The sequence below is a fragment of the Ictalurus punctatus genome, chromosome 22 (genome assembly GCF_001660625.3).
Source record: "Ictalurus punctatus breed USDA103 chromosome 22, Coco_2.0, whole genome shotgun sequence".
NCBI lineage: Eukaryota > Metazoa > Chordata > Actinopteri > Siluriformes > Ictaluridae > Ictalurus > Ictalurus punctatus.
In genome coordinates, this window is record NC_030437.2 from 14,409,379 (window position 1) to 14,428,198 (window position 18,820).

General features: G+C 38.9%; 1 protein-coding gene across 2 annotated transcripts in view; it reads left to right on the forward strand.

The window, feature by feature from the left end:
* Window positions 1-946: 946 nt before the first annotated feature.
* The window catches only part of arid3c (AT rich interactive domain 3C (BRIGHT-like)), a 64,183-nt gene continuing 46,309 nt past the window's right edge, over window positions 947-18,820 (forward strand). Inside the window, exons 1-3 of one of the 2 annotated variants that reach the window (XM_017452408.3) lie at window positions 947-1,285; window positions 1,859-2,458; window positions 9,947-10,039. In XM_017452408.3, the coding sequence (XP_017307897.1) occupies window positions 1,247-1,285; window positions 1,859-2,458; window positions 9,947-10,039 (732 nt within the window). In that variant the 5' untranslated portion in view covers window positions 947-1,246. The remainder of the gene's footprint in view (window positions 1,286-1,858; window positions 2,459-9,946; window positions 10,040-18,820) is intronic. The other variant, XM_017452409.3, reaches the window with a different exon arrangement.

Below are 18,820 nucleotides of genomic sequence, written 5' to 3' on the forward strand. Positions count from 1 at the left end.
CTATTAAAGTATTTTTAGGGGACAATTCACAATATGCAATGCAGAGCCAACACCATGACCAAGTTCCTTTGAGATCACATGATCCAAATCACACCACTTTATAGGTGTGATGTTAAAAATAGGTATGATGATCTCACAGGAGGGTGATATATTCAAACACACAAGACTGTGGCATGTGCAAATAAAAGTAATTATTAAGGCTTAACATAGATTCATGGATAGAGGTGATTTGAGAACACTGAATTACAAATAATGTGTTTCCTAGCACAGGTGAAAATCTAATTTGTATATTTTAAAAATATTTTTACTTATCATATACAATATCATACATTAGGGTTTACTTTAGAATTGGGTGTGCAGTTAAGGTTTGTCATTTCATGACGCTAGAAGGATAAGTGCATGTATTAATGAATCAGTGTGAAAGCATTGTTCTGTCACTCATTTTCAGTACCCGCTTTATCTTGGGCAAAGTGGGTTGCACCGGATGCAGAACACAGAGCGCAAGGTGGGAGAACTCACTCTTATTCACACTTATGGGTAACTTAGCATAGCCAATTCATCTCCCTACACGTAGGAGGAAACCACAGAACCCCGAGGAATCCTGAACGAACGTGGAGAGAACCCGTAAGACTCAACACAGACGCCAACTTAAACCAGGAGCTTTGGATCTGTGAGGTGGTAATGCTACCCTTTGCGTTAAAAGCGTTAGTTAATTAGTGATATATTACATATTTATTGAACTTATAAAAGTGTTAGCACTGTTCCTAATATTCATAAAAGTTTTGAATCATTTGTGTATAGATGAAGTTTGTATGATGTGTGTGAGTCAAGTGTCTCATCAGTAAACCAAGGTGAAATCATGTGTGTGTGTGTATGTGTGTGTTTGTGTGTGTCCTGGGTTAGTGGTTTTAGACCCTGCCCTCAGTGCTTTATCACTCATTGACGTGTAGGAAGGCGCTCGGCAGCATGAGCTGCTCATCTCTCTCGCCTCAAGAGGTCATTCTACCTACAGTTTGCCACTTGTTGCCGAAAGCTTCTCGTCCTGCCAACCCAAAACCGATATACTGTATGTATATATAGAAGAGAGTTATCCCCCCACCCCACCCCACCCAACCTCACCCCCCCACAACTAATTTCCTCGCGATCGCAGCAGCTCGATGTTGAAACAGGACTACAAGGACGTCTGACTTGCAGCTGAAGAGGGACAGATTTGAGCCAGGTCGTTGCCTTAGACGGGGGAAGAAGCATGGTTGACAACACGAGCATAGCAACTAAATCTGCCTTGGTGAGCATCCGATGTGATCTTTTATTTGTAAACAAACAAACAACCTAAATGTAAGATCTGCGCGCGCGATATTGTTTCTCTACTGGATCTTGAATTAGACTTTGTTGCTAGTTTGTTCAGTAGTCTGATAGACTCCAGTCACGTTGCTCGGAAGTCTAATGTATAGCCTATCGGACCTTTGCGGGATTTTTTAATCATGTGTAATAGTTTGTTGTATATCTGGGATCTTTCTTATAGAGATTTCTTTTGCCTCAGCACCGAAATACACATAGATTTACAGATTTTCACAACTTTTTGCCTGCTTGTTTTGTTTATAAAGAGTCCGAATGTTCCTGTTTGGTACAGTCCTACGTTTGTTTACATACGAATTTTCCACAAAAACAAAAAGGCCATCATTTCTTTATATTAGGTTAATTAAGCAGATTTTTAAGAAGTTTCGTAACTTCAGTCATAACTTTGGTAGTTGCCTATGTCGAGGTTTGCGCGTGCATTTAGGAACGTTTTGTTTACCTACATTCATTTCTAGTGTTGTGGTTCGGACTTGATGTTCTTGATTTATCACTGTTTATGCAGCAAGCCGCCTTTACGTCTGCAACCCCGCTGCCGCTGCTGGTGGCGGCTCCCGGTGCACACGGCCACATCTCGGGCGCGCACTCGCATCAACCCCCTGGCGTCGCGGGCATGAAGCTCGAGGCTGTCATGGAGAACCTGCAGAGGCAGCAGGCGGCCCGCTTGGCGCTCGAGGAGAAGCTGCGAAGCCAATCCGAGAAGGACAAGGACATCAGGGCTGTTTTAGAGCACCAGCAGCAGCAACAAGAGCTCGCTTTCCGCCACTACCAGGCGTCGGTGCGGGGAGCTCTGGCGGCGCACAGGATGGCGGCAGCTCCGCGCGCGACCGATGACTCGGACGCGGATGACGAGCGCACCGCCCTGGACGACGACGAAGACGAGAGAGACATGGAGGAAGACAGCGCGAATGATGGCGAGGACTTCGAAGGACCTCTGGCGCACTACGCGCCTCGCCTGGCCGCGCGCACCGGAGAAACCGAGTCGCCGAAAAGCGCGCATGCGCTCTCCAGAGTTCAGGCTCCGTACACGGTGGCGCGGCAGCCCGAGTCTCCGCACGCGCAGCCCCAACACCACGAGTGGACATACGAGGAGCAGTTTAAACAGGTAAAACCGCATCAACAACAACAAAAAGCACCAGTTTTGCATTTAAATAGTTGGGATACACCACTTAAAAAAGAGTTAGATTAACACTGTATCAATAGTGTAAAATAAAATAAGTGCCATTGGTGCTGATTCAACATTATTCTGGGAATTATACTAGGAAGTTGCATTGCCTCCTGCATACTTCACATTTCAGAAAACATTAGGTTTTTACAAGCAACTCATTATAAGTGATTACAAGCAACTCATTACTTTTCCTTATCAAAACCATTTGCAGTTTTCTATTCAAAAAGTTTTATTGTATTTGATCTCTGTTAATGATTAGGCAGTTTCTGCTGATAATTATTCTGCAAATGATAAGAGAAGGCTGCGGGTGTTTATAGACATGTAGTTGAATATGTGTATGCGTTATGCCATGAAATCGTGCTGGTGTATTGCTCCTCTAATCTTCCCCAGAAGATAGCTCAAGTGTGTTCCCTGAGGATAATTTAGATTGATACAACAAGGGCCAAGCTCTTAAGCTAACTCAGATCTATACAGAGTGGGCCTGGATGGACTTTTCATTCTTTATTTATGATAGATCATCCTCAGCCAGGGCTAAATGAGAAATGTACATTAGGGGCTGCATTAGTGTATGCACCGGTGTAATCTAAGCATAGAAATTAAATTCAAATAAGAGTATTAGCCTTAATTGAGGGTCATATAATGGAACACGAGGCTATAGGATCCCTTCACTTCTTCTTCTTCTTCTTCTTCTTCCTCTTTATCTTCTTCTTCTTCTCATGTGAAATCAGCTCTTCTTGGAAAACAAATGGTGTAAGCTATGGTATAAAGTATTGTATTACTTTGAGTAATATGTTAAAATACACAATTGTGTATTTTATTTAATTGTGTAATACACAATACACAATGCAAGGTTTATACTTTGAATTTAACATGAAAAATATGAAGGAAGGCTTGTAATGTTTTAATATATACTCAAATAGCAAGCATTTTATCAAACATCTTAATTATAGCTGTTTGAAATGCAAACTGTTATCAAATGCGCTAACTTTAAATGCACTGCGCAGTCTCTCCTAACACGTAATTAATTTAACAGAAGTTTAACAGATGCAATTTGTGATGGGTTTTAAGATATTGTCACAAATCAGAAACAATGACAGGATGCCTGTGGCATTTGGCAGACTCAGTGGAGCCGGTATACTGCCTGTTTTTGACATTGCACAAGAAAACCAAATTTAAAGGCAATAAATGACACTCTGAAATAAGAACAAGATGTGGCTTGAAGGGAAGCGGGGCATTTCATTGCACACAGTAACCACGTTTCTTATCTTTACATTTATGACAGGGACTAAAGCCAGCTTGTCTGTTTTGCTTTGCGAGATTAAGCACGGTTTGACTTTTGAGCAGGAAAGACAAAATTTCTAAAAAATATATATATTTATCTTATTAATCATTAGTTATTCATTTTTCTACATGCAATAATGAATATATTTTAAATTTACAATAAATGATTAATGACTAATAAGATTTATTTTGTTTCATAGTACATATGCTGCAGGTTATTTATGTTTTTTATGGTTTGACATTAGTAGGCTATATAAAACTGCTTAAATAAAAAACTCAAACCGTGGGAGAATCAAAGGACAAGGTACACACTCAAAAGAAAAAGTGGAAGTGCCTTCCATATCATCATCTGTTGTTTGAAAGAAAGAGTGAGGTGAGAGGAATAAGAAGTGAGAAGTTGTGTGGATGTTTTGGCAGGCATGCAGAAAACTAGAGCTGGTGACATTCCAGTTTGGCTCTTGACCAAAAACATTGGAATCTCCATCTCTTGCAGTGTGCGTCTGTGTCGGCTCGCTGCCAAGACATTACGAAACGAGAGCAAACTGCATACTTCAACACAATCCGGCCATACAAATGTGCACGTGTGTGTGTGTGTGTGTGTGTGTGTGTGTGTGTGTGTGTGTGTCTACAAAGAGGAACACCTACTGCAGATGTTCACATTTACTCACCCGAATGGCTCTCATAAGCCTATAAGTCCATTATGATTGCCTGATTTATTTCATTTGTTTGGCTTATATTTATATATTTCTACTCCAAAGAGCATTGTGAGCATGTGGCTAAAATTGAATACTGGTAAGCATGATGTTTCTTTTTTCAATATGGTATAGTTAGTTATATCCTCCCTTTAACTTGGTAATTAAAGTTAATCTGTCAACCTTTAAATCCCATTATAATCATTCTGCATATAACAAGTGCTCCAATAAAACAGAATGTGCATCTTCCATCGTCCATGAACAGGAAACTATTTGATTGTTTGGTTTAACCTGACCTTTGCATTTAGGGCTCAGGGAAGTTCTCCCCACTGCCCTTGTTGTCCTGATGCTATGTTTTGCAAACACTAAAAACTCATGGAATTGCTTTTTCCCCATAACAAGACTTTAGAGGGGGCTGGGAATTGATGAAGGGGTGATGGTAAGGTAGCATCGGTGTATGATTTCACTACAGGAGCCTGCAGAGAGGTTTGTGTTTCCCTCTTTTGTTTGCTTTGGCAGATCTGGGCTAATGGTTGGCTTCTTAACTCTGAAAGTGTTAACTCTAATGTAGTATTTGCTGTAAGAGTAATGTGGTTTTATGCATTATTACGGCTATACAGTCATTGTAGCAGATTTTCATTAGCGTCTTATAAAATGGTCTAAACTATCAACCTGAACATTCCCAAAACATCTGTTGTAGCTTTCAGTGAACACCTTTCTGACATGTGAAACAGATTACTCAGTATAAAAGCAGCTGTCAGTGATCTAATTCACACTCAGAGGAACTGAAGATAGTAGCTGAACATTTCTTGGACAAAAAAAGGGAAATGAAGCAATTGTGAAATCACTGAAAGGAAGGAGAAGTTCCTTCTTAGACAGGAAGCCAAAATAGACTTTGTGATTAAATAAACATTGATAACACGAAGAGGTTTCATAATACCTATTCTTTATTTTGCAGTACAATTAAAAGGGGGGGGGGATGTACCCATTTGTCCATGTGCACCAGAGGTTGATCGGTGGAAGAAGGAAGAAGGAGACTGGTCATCCAGTCTCAGGATCCTCTGTATTGTGATATTTTCAAATAAGCAGTCCAAGTATAAATGGATTTAAACCCATTCATGTTTGGCTGTTTTTGACATATGCATGCACAGACACACATTACAGAAACTCACAAGAATTTTTTTTTTATGGAGTCCACTCCAACCCTGTGGCAACCCCTTCTGTTTGATTGTAGAGCTTTGACCATGCCATGGTGTTCAGAAAGTCATTAAGCTGCACAGCATGTGACCTGAAACATATTTATGGAACAAAAGGCTTTATATGACAAGGAGGTCATGATTTTTTTAAACCCAGCAGCAGTAACACTAATGTCTTGTGGAGTGTCAGCCTGACTGTAAACAGTGATCACTCGCTTGGACTATGTGCCATCAGTGGAAAAATTTAACAGCATTCCTGCCATTTTAGGAAAAATGTTCGCAAGCTTGTTATAAAAAAAAAAAAAACCACAATATCTATACTCAGAGTACATTTGAGACAGCTTTTTAAAACTCAGATCAGCAGCTCATCCATAAATACACAAAAAAAACTTGGTTGTTGCTGGGTGACTGGCCTGTTGTGAGAAAACTTGATTCTAAAGCTGTGTTTGTCAAAGCTCTGCTCTTCATTCAAGCTCTGTGAGTGAAAGTATGCGTGGAACTTTTTCACCATAACTCAAGCAAGGAGTGCCAATAAAACGCCTTTAGGGACACAATGTGCCATTGAAGCGCTTGTGTTTTGTCAGCAAAGGTCTCCTTATTCATTAAAAACCTAGCCTGACTGGCTTGTTTGAACAGCATTCCTCTATGCAAGTGTTAGATTTTATTTGTGTTAGCCCAGTATTGCTGAAATTGGATGAAGTCACTGGGCCGGCCTGGTCAGTTTATCCAATTCGTTGTTGATGATTTTAGAAACTGGCTTACATTTTAAACTGCAGTTTAGCTAACCGTGATTTTATGTTCTGTTTTTAGTCGTTTTCCTGGTCGTTTTGCTGATGATACATACGAGTTTTAGTCGTATTTAATTGAGTTGGTTATTGTTAGTTTTAGTTTGGTTTGACAAAAAAAAAAAAAACTATAATGAAAAATTGCCTGATTTTTTTTTCCATTGTAGTTGTCCCTAAATGACGAAAACGACTTTATTTAAAAAGTAGTTTTTTTTTCTCCAAAGAACAAATGTATAAACTTCCAATTTAAAAAAAAAAAACAACCTTGTAGACATTGACTTCCCAGACCCTTTCTTCCTTTTTAATATGCAGTGGCTGAAAGAAAGGCTCTGCGTCAGCTAGAAAATGCTATCATACATCTACGTTTGTGTTCCTAACATTCATCAGCTCCTTCATAAGGAAGTGAACACACTTACTTAACATTACTCTTCTCACTCTTGTTAGTCGTACTTATTATGTTCCATTCACCTGGAACAAGTATGGTAAATGCAACAACGTGACTGAGTTTGGTCTGTAACTAGTTAATGTTAGGCTAACAGGCTATGGCAAAAAAAAAAAAAAAATTAAAAAAGGGGATAAAACATTTTATGACATGAAAACACCAGAATGTTAGTAAACAAGTTAGGAGTATGAAAGTATGTTTACGACTCATTAACATTAGTGTAGCTAATTTTAGTATAGATTTAGTATAGATAGCTTACCTAAGGTATACTAACATTGTAACATTTTACTTTTTTATTAGATTTTTGTTGAGGAAAAAAGTTTTCGTCATGTTTCATCATAGAATTTGATTACTGGGCCAAAATTTTGTTCATGTCATTTTGATATGAAAAACAAAAAGATTTGATGAATTCGGTTTACACCAACAAAATTACTCCAAAAATTAACTCCAACTCAGAAGACCTTTCTTACGCACTAATCTATACATTTGATCTTCATTCCCATTGCTTCAGTATATGTCTGCACGATCTGAAGGGCACTGTTATGTTTTGAGTCTTCTCTGAAACTTTTACTGCCAGTCCCTGGACCCTAGTTAATGGTCTGGAGTGCTTTTTTAACATATGTCCAGTTCCCTACCCCAGATTCTGAGAACGAGGTGTGATACTGAGCAATGCGAAGGCCACATGGCATCGTTAGCCAGAGCTTAACAGTAGCTGCATAGTTCTCTCTAACCTGGTGTCAAGGGATTGCAAAGCTGTTGCTTTGAATTAAGGGTTGTGGCTTTGGATTGCGCATTGGACCTGAAGGCATGTCATTAGGCACGCAACTATTTAGAATTTTGGCCACCAGCAGTTTTGGCCACCAGCAGTCAAAGTCATACACAAATGCAGGGGGAGGTCATGTGATACAGTGCTTTAACTTTAGTAAGCAAATGAATGTCTTTTACATAAAGTCAGCATGCTGTGGACATTATGGCTTAGTCTTGGTTAGTTTTGAAAGTTACCATGCTCAGTTGCCTGATAGTCTGCAAACATTATATTTTGGGCCACATACACATACAGGTCCAACAACTTAATAGTTTGCTTTGAAATATTTGAGATGTACTGGAATGACAATCGCAAAACTACAGGTCAACATTTTTCAACCCCTGAAGAAGGTTTTATGTCCTCCTTGTATTACATGTATTATTACAGTCTCACCCATACTGCCTGCTAATGCCATGTATTTTTGATGGCTAAAGTATGTGGCCTTCAATTGCACATACAATACAATGTGCACATATAACGCAACAGATTTTATTCCACACCTGTCTCTGCCAACTACTGCAGGGAAAGCTCTGTGATAATCTCAGTATTACTATTCAGGAAGATAATCAATATCTGAATTTGCATGAGAAGGTCTGTAAATCCCTATAGTCTTTTCTTTATTAGGGTTAGTACTACCAAGACTGGCATTACCATTGCTTTTCAAATAGTGTGGTACAATCCAAAACTATTCATGTCGAGTATGTGTGCCCATTTCCCATTGAATAACAAGTAAAAGTAGGAGGACTTATTTGATATAATGGGTTGGTGATTATTGATATGTACAAATAGCTACAATTTAGCTGTTAGTAGTAGTATACTAATTAAGTAAAGGATTGAAAACAAATCTGACAGATTTTTCATAAAATCTTTCACATAGTTTTCAGTCATTGTCAGTTTATAGACACTAATAAGATACCCAACTGTACATAAAATTGCTTGATTTCCATATTATATAAATAAAAACATTCCTGTGCCTACAGTAGAGATACAGGAGGGAGCTCAGGTCACATGTCATCAGTCTCGCTCCATATGGCCCTGTATGTCAGCATTAATTACAGGAAGGACTGGTAACATAAGATAGGCAGGAATCAAACATGGAGCATCCAGGCTGAGGGGCAGCATCAGATATTCACATCTCCAGGATTAGCTTCCTCAACCACCCCCACACAAACACACCAATTTATTGAGTTACAGCAGCCTGATTGGTTTGGGTGGGCCGTATCCACCGGAAGAATGTCAAGAGTGGGAGGGTGGGATGTCGGGGCCAATGGGTTCACGTTGACCATAATTAACAAATATTTGTTCTCAGTTGCCAAAATCGTAATCTTAATTAACAGCCACTAAAACTTGGACATACTGGACATATTTTTTATGGAAATTCAGCTCTTATGCAGCTTGTATAATTGAATAAATTAGAAACACGTGCAGTGGATGGTCTGTGACAGATTAAAATTTCTCATAAATGTTCAAATTAGCACATGTCCATCCTCCTGATGCCAAACAAAATGGTGACGCCATTATGTGTCCCTTAATATGAGTAAAAACGTTTTTATTATACTTACTACTCTTTTATTTTGGGATTTTACTAATCTACATTTGGCCAAAACACTCATACGTAACTGAATGGAAGTTATCTGAGTGGTCAGAATGTTAACATTGCTTGCTAACATTTTCACAGCCTGGAACATCCAGGGCAGGAATATAGTTAAATAGTAGCATTAAGTAGCGTAATCGATTGGAAATTGTGTGGATTTTAACCTTGAATGCAAATCTACCAGAGCATTGACTGTGGTGCAGAGGGGCCGTCCGGTGTAACATAAGTGAATTACCTCGCTGCTAATGTCACTAACAGAGGAGGTCTGTTTGTTTTGATGATTGAGTGGCCTGCTAATTCAGTTTAGCAACTGATCCCTTTGCAACTGGAGGAGAGAGAGATGGGGGTAAAAAGGAGCTGAGGGGAAGAGGAAAAAGGAATACAATTGTCATTTTTTTCATCAGAATGCAGAATTATTGCACAATTAGACACCACATAACCATATAAAAGTATAGAAAATGCATTTTTCACCACTTTTATGTTGAGATTTTACTTTTCATTTGCTCTTTAATGGACTTTCTGTGATGTTACACAGAAATGATTGTATATGTATGTAAGGATCAAATGTGGATGCTCTGTGAGTAAACACCACTTGCTTTGATTTCAACTGTGCCCTTGACATGTGTTCAGTCAGGAAAAGACAGCCAGCCTGGGAGCGAGGCGGGTAATTCAAGTGTTCCTTTCCGTGGTGGTGGTGGTGGCTCCTCGTCTCTGATTCAGGAGGTTAGTAAAATCCCCCATTATGCTCACCGTTTCTGTCACTCGAGTCTCACTCTCACCCCACCCCCTGCTTTACAATGAGAAACGTTTTCCCAGTCTTACTAGTTGTAACTCTCTAACGTAGAGACAGTCAACAGAACTAACAACAGCCTTGTCCTCACTCTTATCCTAATCAAATCCTGAAAAATATAAAGTATGGAATAAATAAATAAACAGGCCTTAATTACTCTCTGCATGATGATATTGTTAAAGCTGTTTCAATGAAAAACAAACGATGAAGGATATTCTGCTGATAGCATGTATTTATTTCAAAGCCCATTGTTACAAAGACACATCAAGTGCTCAGGTGTCATCCTTCAGAGACTGTCCAAATCCAGGATCCAGACATCATGAATTACTGTAACTCATCTGCCACAAGCATGTCTTATTTATTTATTTCTCATCCCGCATGAAGGTGAGAGGGCCTGCTTTGTTTTTAATGGCCTACGATGAATTCAGGGGTCAATTAGAGTCTGGATTCCACAGCCATGTGACACCACGCCCCCTACCTTGACAAAAGAATTCTCAATCCCAGTCTCCACTTTTGTCTCACAGGCAATTGCCAGGCAAAGTTGTATCTCGTTTCAGTTCACCTTAAAACCCCTAGAACATTCTCTTGCCATGGAACTAATTGACTTTTGTTTAGCTGAAAACGGGGATACACTAACACCCACGTGCTAAAAGAGTTGTGCATCAGGGGGAAGGCAGCGCTATTTCCCAGCAGAGAAACAGGCCACGGTTAATAGGCTATACTGGAAGCTGGAGGCTGTTTGTTTAACAGATTTTCACCCCTGCACCCCATTCATCTCCCACAGCTGTACAAATGATTTATCAGGCCTGATGGGAACAATGAAGCATTTTGAATGAAAACTAAAGTTACCTTCTGGTGATTGAAAATTATTGTTGTCTAATTTTTTACACACTTGAATAAACCTAATAAAGTGGTCACTGAATGCTGAAAGCTATATTGTTCAAATTCTGGTAGAAATTAACAAGACTAGGTAACTAGTGAAAATAAATAGCTAAAGAGTCCACCTGTTTAAACGATACTCTCCAGTATCTGATTTAGTTAAAATAATAGTAAAAGCAATTATCTACAAGTTATATGGTTGTTTATCTAATGATAACTTCTCTTATCTGATGTCTTCAACCTTTGCAATGAACGCTTCTCTCATTTAAAATAACTTGTATGCTAAGCTAGTTGTCTGTTAGCAAGAAATCTATGACCTAATGATAGCAAATACTTGGATTAATTGGGTTAGAGCTCATATCTGTGGACATCTTAATGGTAAAACAGTCACTTTTAGTTGCCACCAACCTGGAACATGGGCAAGGAAGTAATTAGTAAATTTAGATTGAAGTCCACACAAAAATCAGTACAAACCAGATACAGCTCCTAATCTGGTACATCCTCGGCCAGAGTCCAGAGTCATGACAGTTGCTCACTTTATTTTGTCCATGTGTCTGCTTAAAAGCTGGAAAATCCATTTGAGAAAAGGTAACGAGGTCTGTTTGTTCTTCTGTAAATGACTTCAATCCCAATTAAAAGAAGTCTACAAGAATTTGACTATTGTCAAGGATAAATATTTTAAACATTTCAGTTAAGAATGATTAACTATGCTTCTAAAAAGCAGCCAGTCCTAACCACAGAGGAAATCTCCTAGAATGAAGCCTAATGATGTTAAATAGAATTTTGACAAGGTAATGGATTTGTTTTCCTTCCCCATTTCCACTCTTATACCCTCAGTGCCTGTGACAAACCTTTAGCAGGAAAAGGATTACAAGGGAGATGAAAGATCAATATTGACCATTTTTGGAAGGGGGAAAAACAGAAACGCGAGTAAAAGCCAATGGAGCCCTATATAGTTTGAGAGCAAGTCAGCACTTCCACACAGGATTGGGTTTGCTTGTGCCATCAGATGGAGCATAAGGCTAGTTCAGTCGAGCTGGCCCCTCTTTAAGGGGTGATCACAGACCAATAAAACTTTATAACAGATAGCAGAGAGGAAGTCATTTGTAGAGGAACCCCACTGAACAATTAGGAGCCCTGGTACTTTTAGGTATGGGCAAGAATGTATATTTTTACGTGGCCTGAGGTGAGACTCGGTCACATTAATGGTTTGATTAAAAGACGGGTGTAAAGTATGTGTAAGACAGCTGAACAATAATACACAACTGCAGCTACCGCTAATGCAAAAAAAAAAAAAAAAAAAGATGTTCCTGCACCTTTAAGATGGCAGAGTAACATGATCCTTTTTAATCAGCATTTGCTTCTGTGAAATCTAACATGGGCTTGCTGACACTTTGTTTCTGTTTAGCATTAGCAAAATCTGATGCCCTTTGACCTACTTGAAGCCCCCTCCCCCGCTTCCACTTCACCATAAAACAGCGTTCGCAGCTCATAGATTCCATACTAGGTCAGAGATCATTAAAAAGATCAAAGGCGGGGGGTATGGCTAGCAAAAAAGGATCACTGGTGGTGTACGGAAGTCATTGGTTGAGTGGAGGGAATCTGCAATGATGATATAAGTTAAGATACATTTTAAAAAGAGATGTTAGCATTTTGCACATGTTTAGTGTTTTGAGTGGGTGGGTGGGGCTCACTGTTAATGTTGTTTATAATTTGAGCTACCCGTATTTCCGTTTGGATACAGTATGCATGTTAGCCAACGGCTCTATGTTTTGACGGTTGAAATGTTGTGCTCTCAGAGAAACTGGACTCATGTTCCCATCTTTAATTATTCAACACCAGAGCCAAATAACTGTTATTTAAGGGCTTTATTAAAGGCTCAGCCAAATGTATATGTGAAAATATGTTAGTTCAATGCGTGTATGTTATATTTTAGGGTGATCATTGGCTTTTGTGGTTACTCGGAACACAACATTCATAATACATAACCACACATGTACTACTCAGTTTATAAATAATAGATATATCCTACAGATAGTGTGATCTTAAGCTCGAAAGGTCAACGTGTAATGCCTTATATGGTTTCCCCATCCACACATTATACTAACGAACTTCGTTGCTTTATTGCAGAGCAGCACTTTCATTGAATAGGTGTTACATACTCCGTGAAAGGGAAACCATGTACTTAAGTGAATTAAGCTTCTCCTTTTTGGTTAAACAAGATGTGCTAGATCTAAAGCTGTGATAACACTGGCTTTTAGCGTTAATACAAAATTTGAAAAAAACAACGATCATTCGTTTTTTTGAGGTTTTTCTGTTGCAGCTTGCCAAAACTAGTCTTGTTTATATAACACCTGATTTTTAATGCGCAGGAGTCTGTGCAATGTTTTAACCAACAACAAAGGGAAGTGCCTTCATTTTGGGTGTGGGCCCTGAGCGAATTAGATGACAATCATAGGGTTCTTCTTTTTTGATGGAACACGAATCGAGGCTCTGGTGGAAGTATACTTTGCTATGATATCTTCACCATCTGCTTACACAATACTGGTCAGACCCGTCCTCCTGCAGGAAGGAAATGGCACCCCCCATCCCCCAACACCCACCCCCAACAATCCTCCCCCCCCCCACCCCCAACTGATGATGTGGCAGTCTGAGTCATAAATTTAATAGCCTGCACTCCCCGCCTTTTTCCTCACCACTCCTTCCTCATTGCCTCATCCCTTCTTCACCCCCTCCCCAGGTTTGCTGACCTCCTTCCTTCAATTATTTGGCGTCCTGATTTTTGTTCAGCACTCCAATTTGAGTAGTGCAACAGAAAGTGGGCACAAGGGACACATTTGTCGACTGAGCCGCAGTCCGTCACATTTATGTTATGATATGTAGATTTTTCCTCCTTGTGGATTGTTTTTGTGTTCGGCTACACAAGGAGAGAATTGATGAGATGGATCCACTGATTTCCTGTCATTTAATGCCTTGTCGCCATGGGCCTGCTGATTTATGGGTTGATTTATAATCATCTATTACATAAATTAGGTTATCATAATGAAGTTAGAACTTGTGCACTGGTGGTGGGGGGCCATTACAGGAGAAATGGCTGTGCGTGTATTTGGAAAACTAGATTGCTATCCACATTGAATTTCAGATACCTAAAAAGGCATTTGACAAAAATAATAATGCAAACATGCACATACATGCTCAAACACAACATACGTTATACAGGCAAGAGATATTTACTATAGCCACTGGAAAAAAAAAAAACAGCTCTAGACATTGTGACAGAAATGCTGCTGAAACCAAACAAACTGGTTTGGTGAAAAGAGAGATGAGAGGACGTCAGAACAGATTAAGGTGAAAATAATGAGGCTTTCTACTCTTAAGTTTGTCCTCCCTGTTAATAAACTTTAACCTTAACCAAATATCCACTGTAGATATCGCTTTTTTACATTTTCTATTTTTCTACCATTGCTATGTTGTTTCAGTGTTGCACAATAACGTGCACATTTAAAAACAACAACAAAACTTTGGCAACACATTATTTGTCGTTATGTGTCCTTTATTTTCTTCTATAGCATCTGTGAGAATGTGCAAACTAAAACTTCATTGTACAATGAAGCTTGTGCATATGACATTAAAGTTCCTGAATCTTGAATTCAGTTGTTATAAGGATCTGGAGATTGACATACAGTTTCAATAACTTAAACCTTTGCATCTTCTTTATTTTGTGTTAAGTGTGTGCAAACCTTTGCACTTGATTGTGTAGATTAGACAATGCAAAATGTCTTTGTGCAGTTGCCGTATATAAACAAGAGAGAACTGCATAAAATGACCTTGCCTAATAAGTCTGCTCATACGGGCATGGTAAGCATCTCAAGCCCTGCTGTCAAAGGCCATAAAAGGCGACTTCACACAGGAGCCAGATTGTTGATATGTCACAATTGCTCCTCCTCTATATATGCACATCCTCACACATGGCTTACATACAAGTCCTGTTTCTCCAGTCATTATTAACCTTCAATCAATAGCCTTACTCCAGACACCTGTGTACATGTTCTTGTTAGTGACATGGAACGTGACAAACGTGGCATTATTCCTTTTTTTTTTTTTTTTAATTAGCTGATTTAATAAATAATTCACACATCTTGGTAATACCAAGGTGGATCATCTGAAATCAATGCTTTGAAAATCCAATCAAATCGTTACTATCAGGCCAGTCGATGTTATCTACAGGATGGACATATTTGAACTAATCAACTGATTTAGGAAATCGTTATTGGCATATTGTACATTGGAGAGCTGAAGACCACAAGCTCTTGGTAAATCTTTTTGACAAAAATGTTCTGCGTCTTTGGTCTCCCTCTCGGATTGACCGTGTTCATACCCAAGAGAGCAACATGAGAGAAAAGAGCAGCTAATGACTAATCCAGTCTCCTCCTGCATTTTCCACATTGTAGTTGTAAATTATAATGAAAACTCAAACCTACTGACAACCTGCAGATGTGCAGACTTACGGGATCATTATTTGTTGGGGAAAGTGCTGGGAATGTCACAGTCACGTATGACACTGGCTGAATTATATTATTATTATATTATATTATTATATTATTGTTAAGTAGAGATGGACTGGAATTAGAAAGGCTGAAGATATTTGTAGTATTTTGTACAATATGTTACATATTATTAACATTTTTGTCACTTATACCTTAAGGCACATTTTCTTTCCCATAGACAAGAAGTTACATTCTTCTGCATAAAACAGGCTGGAGACAAGTTCTGTCAAGTTAAGTGCAAATTGATCTATTAAGCAGATTAGAACGATATCTTGGAAAGGCCTATTCAATGTGCAGCTCTGTTTGCATACTCAGTAAGCTTGCGTTATCCCCCGCCTTTAAAATCCCAGACTTTTGCCAAGTTCTGCGTCATGCTACACTTTGTTTGACCTCTCCCCCATCGTGTTTGCTCACACTTGTGGCCTTCTGACTTATCTGGCAGCGTTTCGTTGGCCTGACTCCAGCTGGCTGCTACCACTGCTGCAGCATGTAGACGATCCGCTACACATGCCTGAGAGCAGAAAGTGAGATTTATGATTTAAAGCAAAAGACAGCTGAGGCTGAAGGAATGAAATAGTGTAGTGCAAGCCAAGGGTTCACCTGATCCTGTGTTGATTCAGCTAACATAGTACATTTTTTTCCCTGGTTTTGTTCTCTTATGTAATCTTGTCTTGTTAGTGTTGTGCCAACATTAGCAAGCCTTCATAAACCTTTGAAGAGAAAAGAGATGGGTTTTTGGACTCAAGTCTGCTCATTCGCTTTTCTTTTGCTTCACTGTGTATGCTGAGTAGGTGTGTAATGCAATGCATCTGTATCTGTATCAGTTTAGTGCTCCAAATATGCATATCCATATCTATATCTGTATCTATATTTGGATTTAGACCCATGATAAGATTGGCATAAAGTACAGGTTTTTTAATGAACCATACCACTTTGGTCACTTAAACCCTGGAAAGCAGAAAAAAAATGTAATCCCATTCATACTCTGATTATTTTTGTTGATACCTGAGACTGATCATTTCTAACAAATCTATTTGGTTCTATTTCCTCAAATGTAACTGAAATGCCATAAGTTAAACCAATGCAACCCTGACCACCATGAATGAAGTAACAGTGTACAGTAATTGCATCACACAGCCCTGTGTGTCCATGGTCTTCGTTTGTCCTGTGAGCTCCATATCTGAATGCTCACTAACAGCAGCATGAATGTAAAAACTGCCCATGTGCATGACTTTTTCTGCTGCATCCTGCAGGAACCTCTAGTCTCCAGCAGACGCCCTATGAACCTTTCAGTCACTTACAATTGTAAGCCTTGTGTTAGTTTCTGTTAAGAATGCATTATCCTCCTGAATAATGTCTTCTTATCCAGTGACATCCCTAATGAGGAAACTATTCACACTGTGAAAATATTCACACTGTGAAGAGCTGTGACGCTGCATTTCCTCCAGCTTAAAGAGATGCCCTGATATACACCTCCATCATTTCTCATCATTCTCTACCTCTGTCTCCTTCTTTCTCCTCCTCCTGTCTCCGTGAGGCTACTTAATGCCAAGGGGAGGGGTCCAGCTGACAGATTGAGCTGGCCGGCCTGGGGTCAGAGGGGTTAAATTGAACAAATCTGTCCATTGACGTCCTGTCTCCTCCACCTTCCTCTAATGTCATTATTGCCAGGTGTCAGGGGGCCAGCGGGCATGTCGCCAACACTGACAACACAGAACCCTGAGTGACTACTTACCCAGTCAGGACCTCCCACCATGACAGGTTCCTTTTGGCTCAGGATTTGTCAGCAGAGGTAGCAAAAGAAAACATTGAGTCCTCCCTGTTCATCCTGGTAGATATATTATTTAGTGCATACAGGCATCACGCGATTAACTGCTGGTCTTGACCGGCAGTGCATATCTAAATCATTTGTAAACAACCACTAGCAGGAACTAGCAGGACTTCAAAGTTTATGTTTATGTTTGATATTTTTTTTACAACTTGAAAATTTTACATTATAAGTTACAAGATACGAGTACTTCCTTGTGCAGGTCTGGAAAGTATGAACATTCAGAAGACATTTTGTTGTCAATGTAATAAAGACACTAAAGTTTGACAACATCCACCTTATTTTCTGCTCTAATACAGCCTCAATTCATACACTTGTAGAAAGACATATTTCAATGTACAACCCCTAATGTTCTTTGGTAGTTTATGTGTAAAGAAAAAGTGCTTTCCTGTTAGAAAACCATTCCAAGTCAAACCTCAAACCAAGAAATATACTTTGAAATATACGCTGGTATATATATATATATATATATATATATATATATATATATATATATATATATATATATACACAAACACATATATTTGATTTTTGATTTGATATATTTGATCCCATTTTGAAGTCTTGATTTTTCCCTGTGGATCTAAAAAAAAAAATCTATTTATATCCTGCTTTGACACACCATGATATCATTATGACAAAATGTGAAGTCATTTTAATTTAAGTCAGCCTTCCATAATAGAAAAGATCTTTTGATATTCTGATTACCAGAAAAAGACAGATGGTATCTCGTTGACTATAGTGTAGTGTTTGCCAAGACATGGAAACATTGTAACCTGGGAAGCACTGAGTCTAGAGCGTCACACCCTGTTATGGCTGAGTTAAACAGAGGGTTTATCATTCTTCTTAGCTTTCCTCTGACCTCAAGAGTACCCTGCCAACATTTTTGGTTAGCAGTGAGCCAATAATTTGACTTCTTTGGCCACGGTGGAGCATCAGATAGCAAGAACCAGTGTTGAGTGCTTTGTAAGGTGAGAGGAGACCTCTGATCCCATTTTAGCCATTTATTGTGCTCTAATAAGGGGCAGTCAAATCGTGTTTGACAAAGTGTAAAGTGGTTGTCTTTAAGACTTTCTATATGGTGTTCAGGTATGTCTTTTATTTTGGGTTTGGAACTTTCCAAAAGTTTAACTAAAAAAGGGGCAAAGTTTATACAAAATCAAGTGTATACATGGTTATGTAGCTTAAACCACATTATTGAATACAAGTACAATTTAGTGTAAAAGCTTCACAAGATGAAGTGGACTTTAAATTTTCTCCATTATGACAAGCAACAAAAACAAAGTAATAATACTTGTCTGTAGATAAATTGTAAAGCAGAGATACATTTCACTATTTTCCACACCAAAACCATAGGGGATGCAAACTGTTGGCCATTAAGTAAGAGTCATGCTATTTGGATGTTTGAATGAGTTCCACTTAATGTTTCTTAAAGCAGTACAATGCTAAATACCAATATT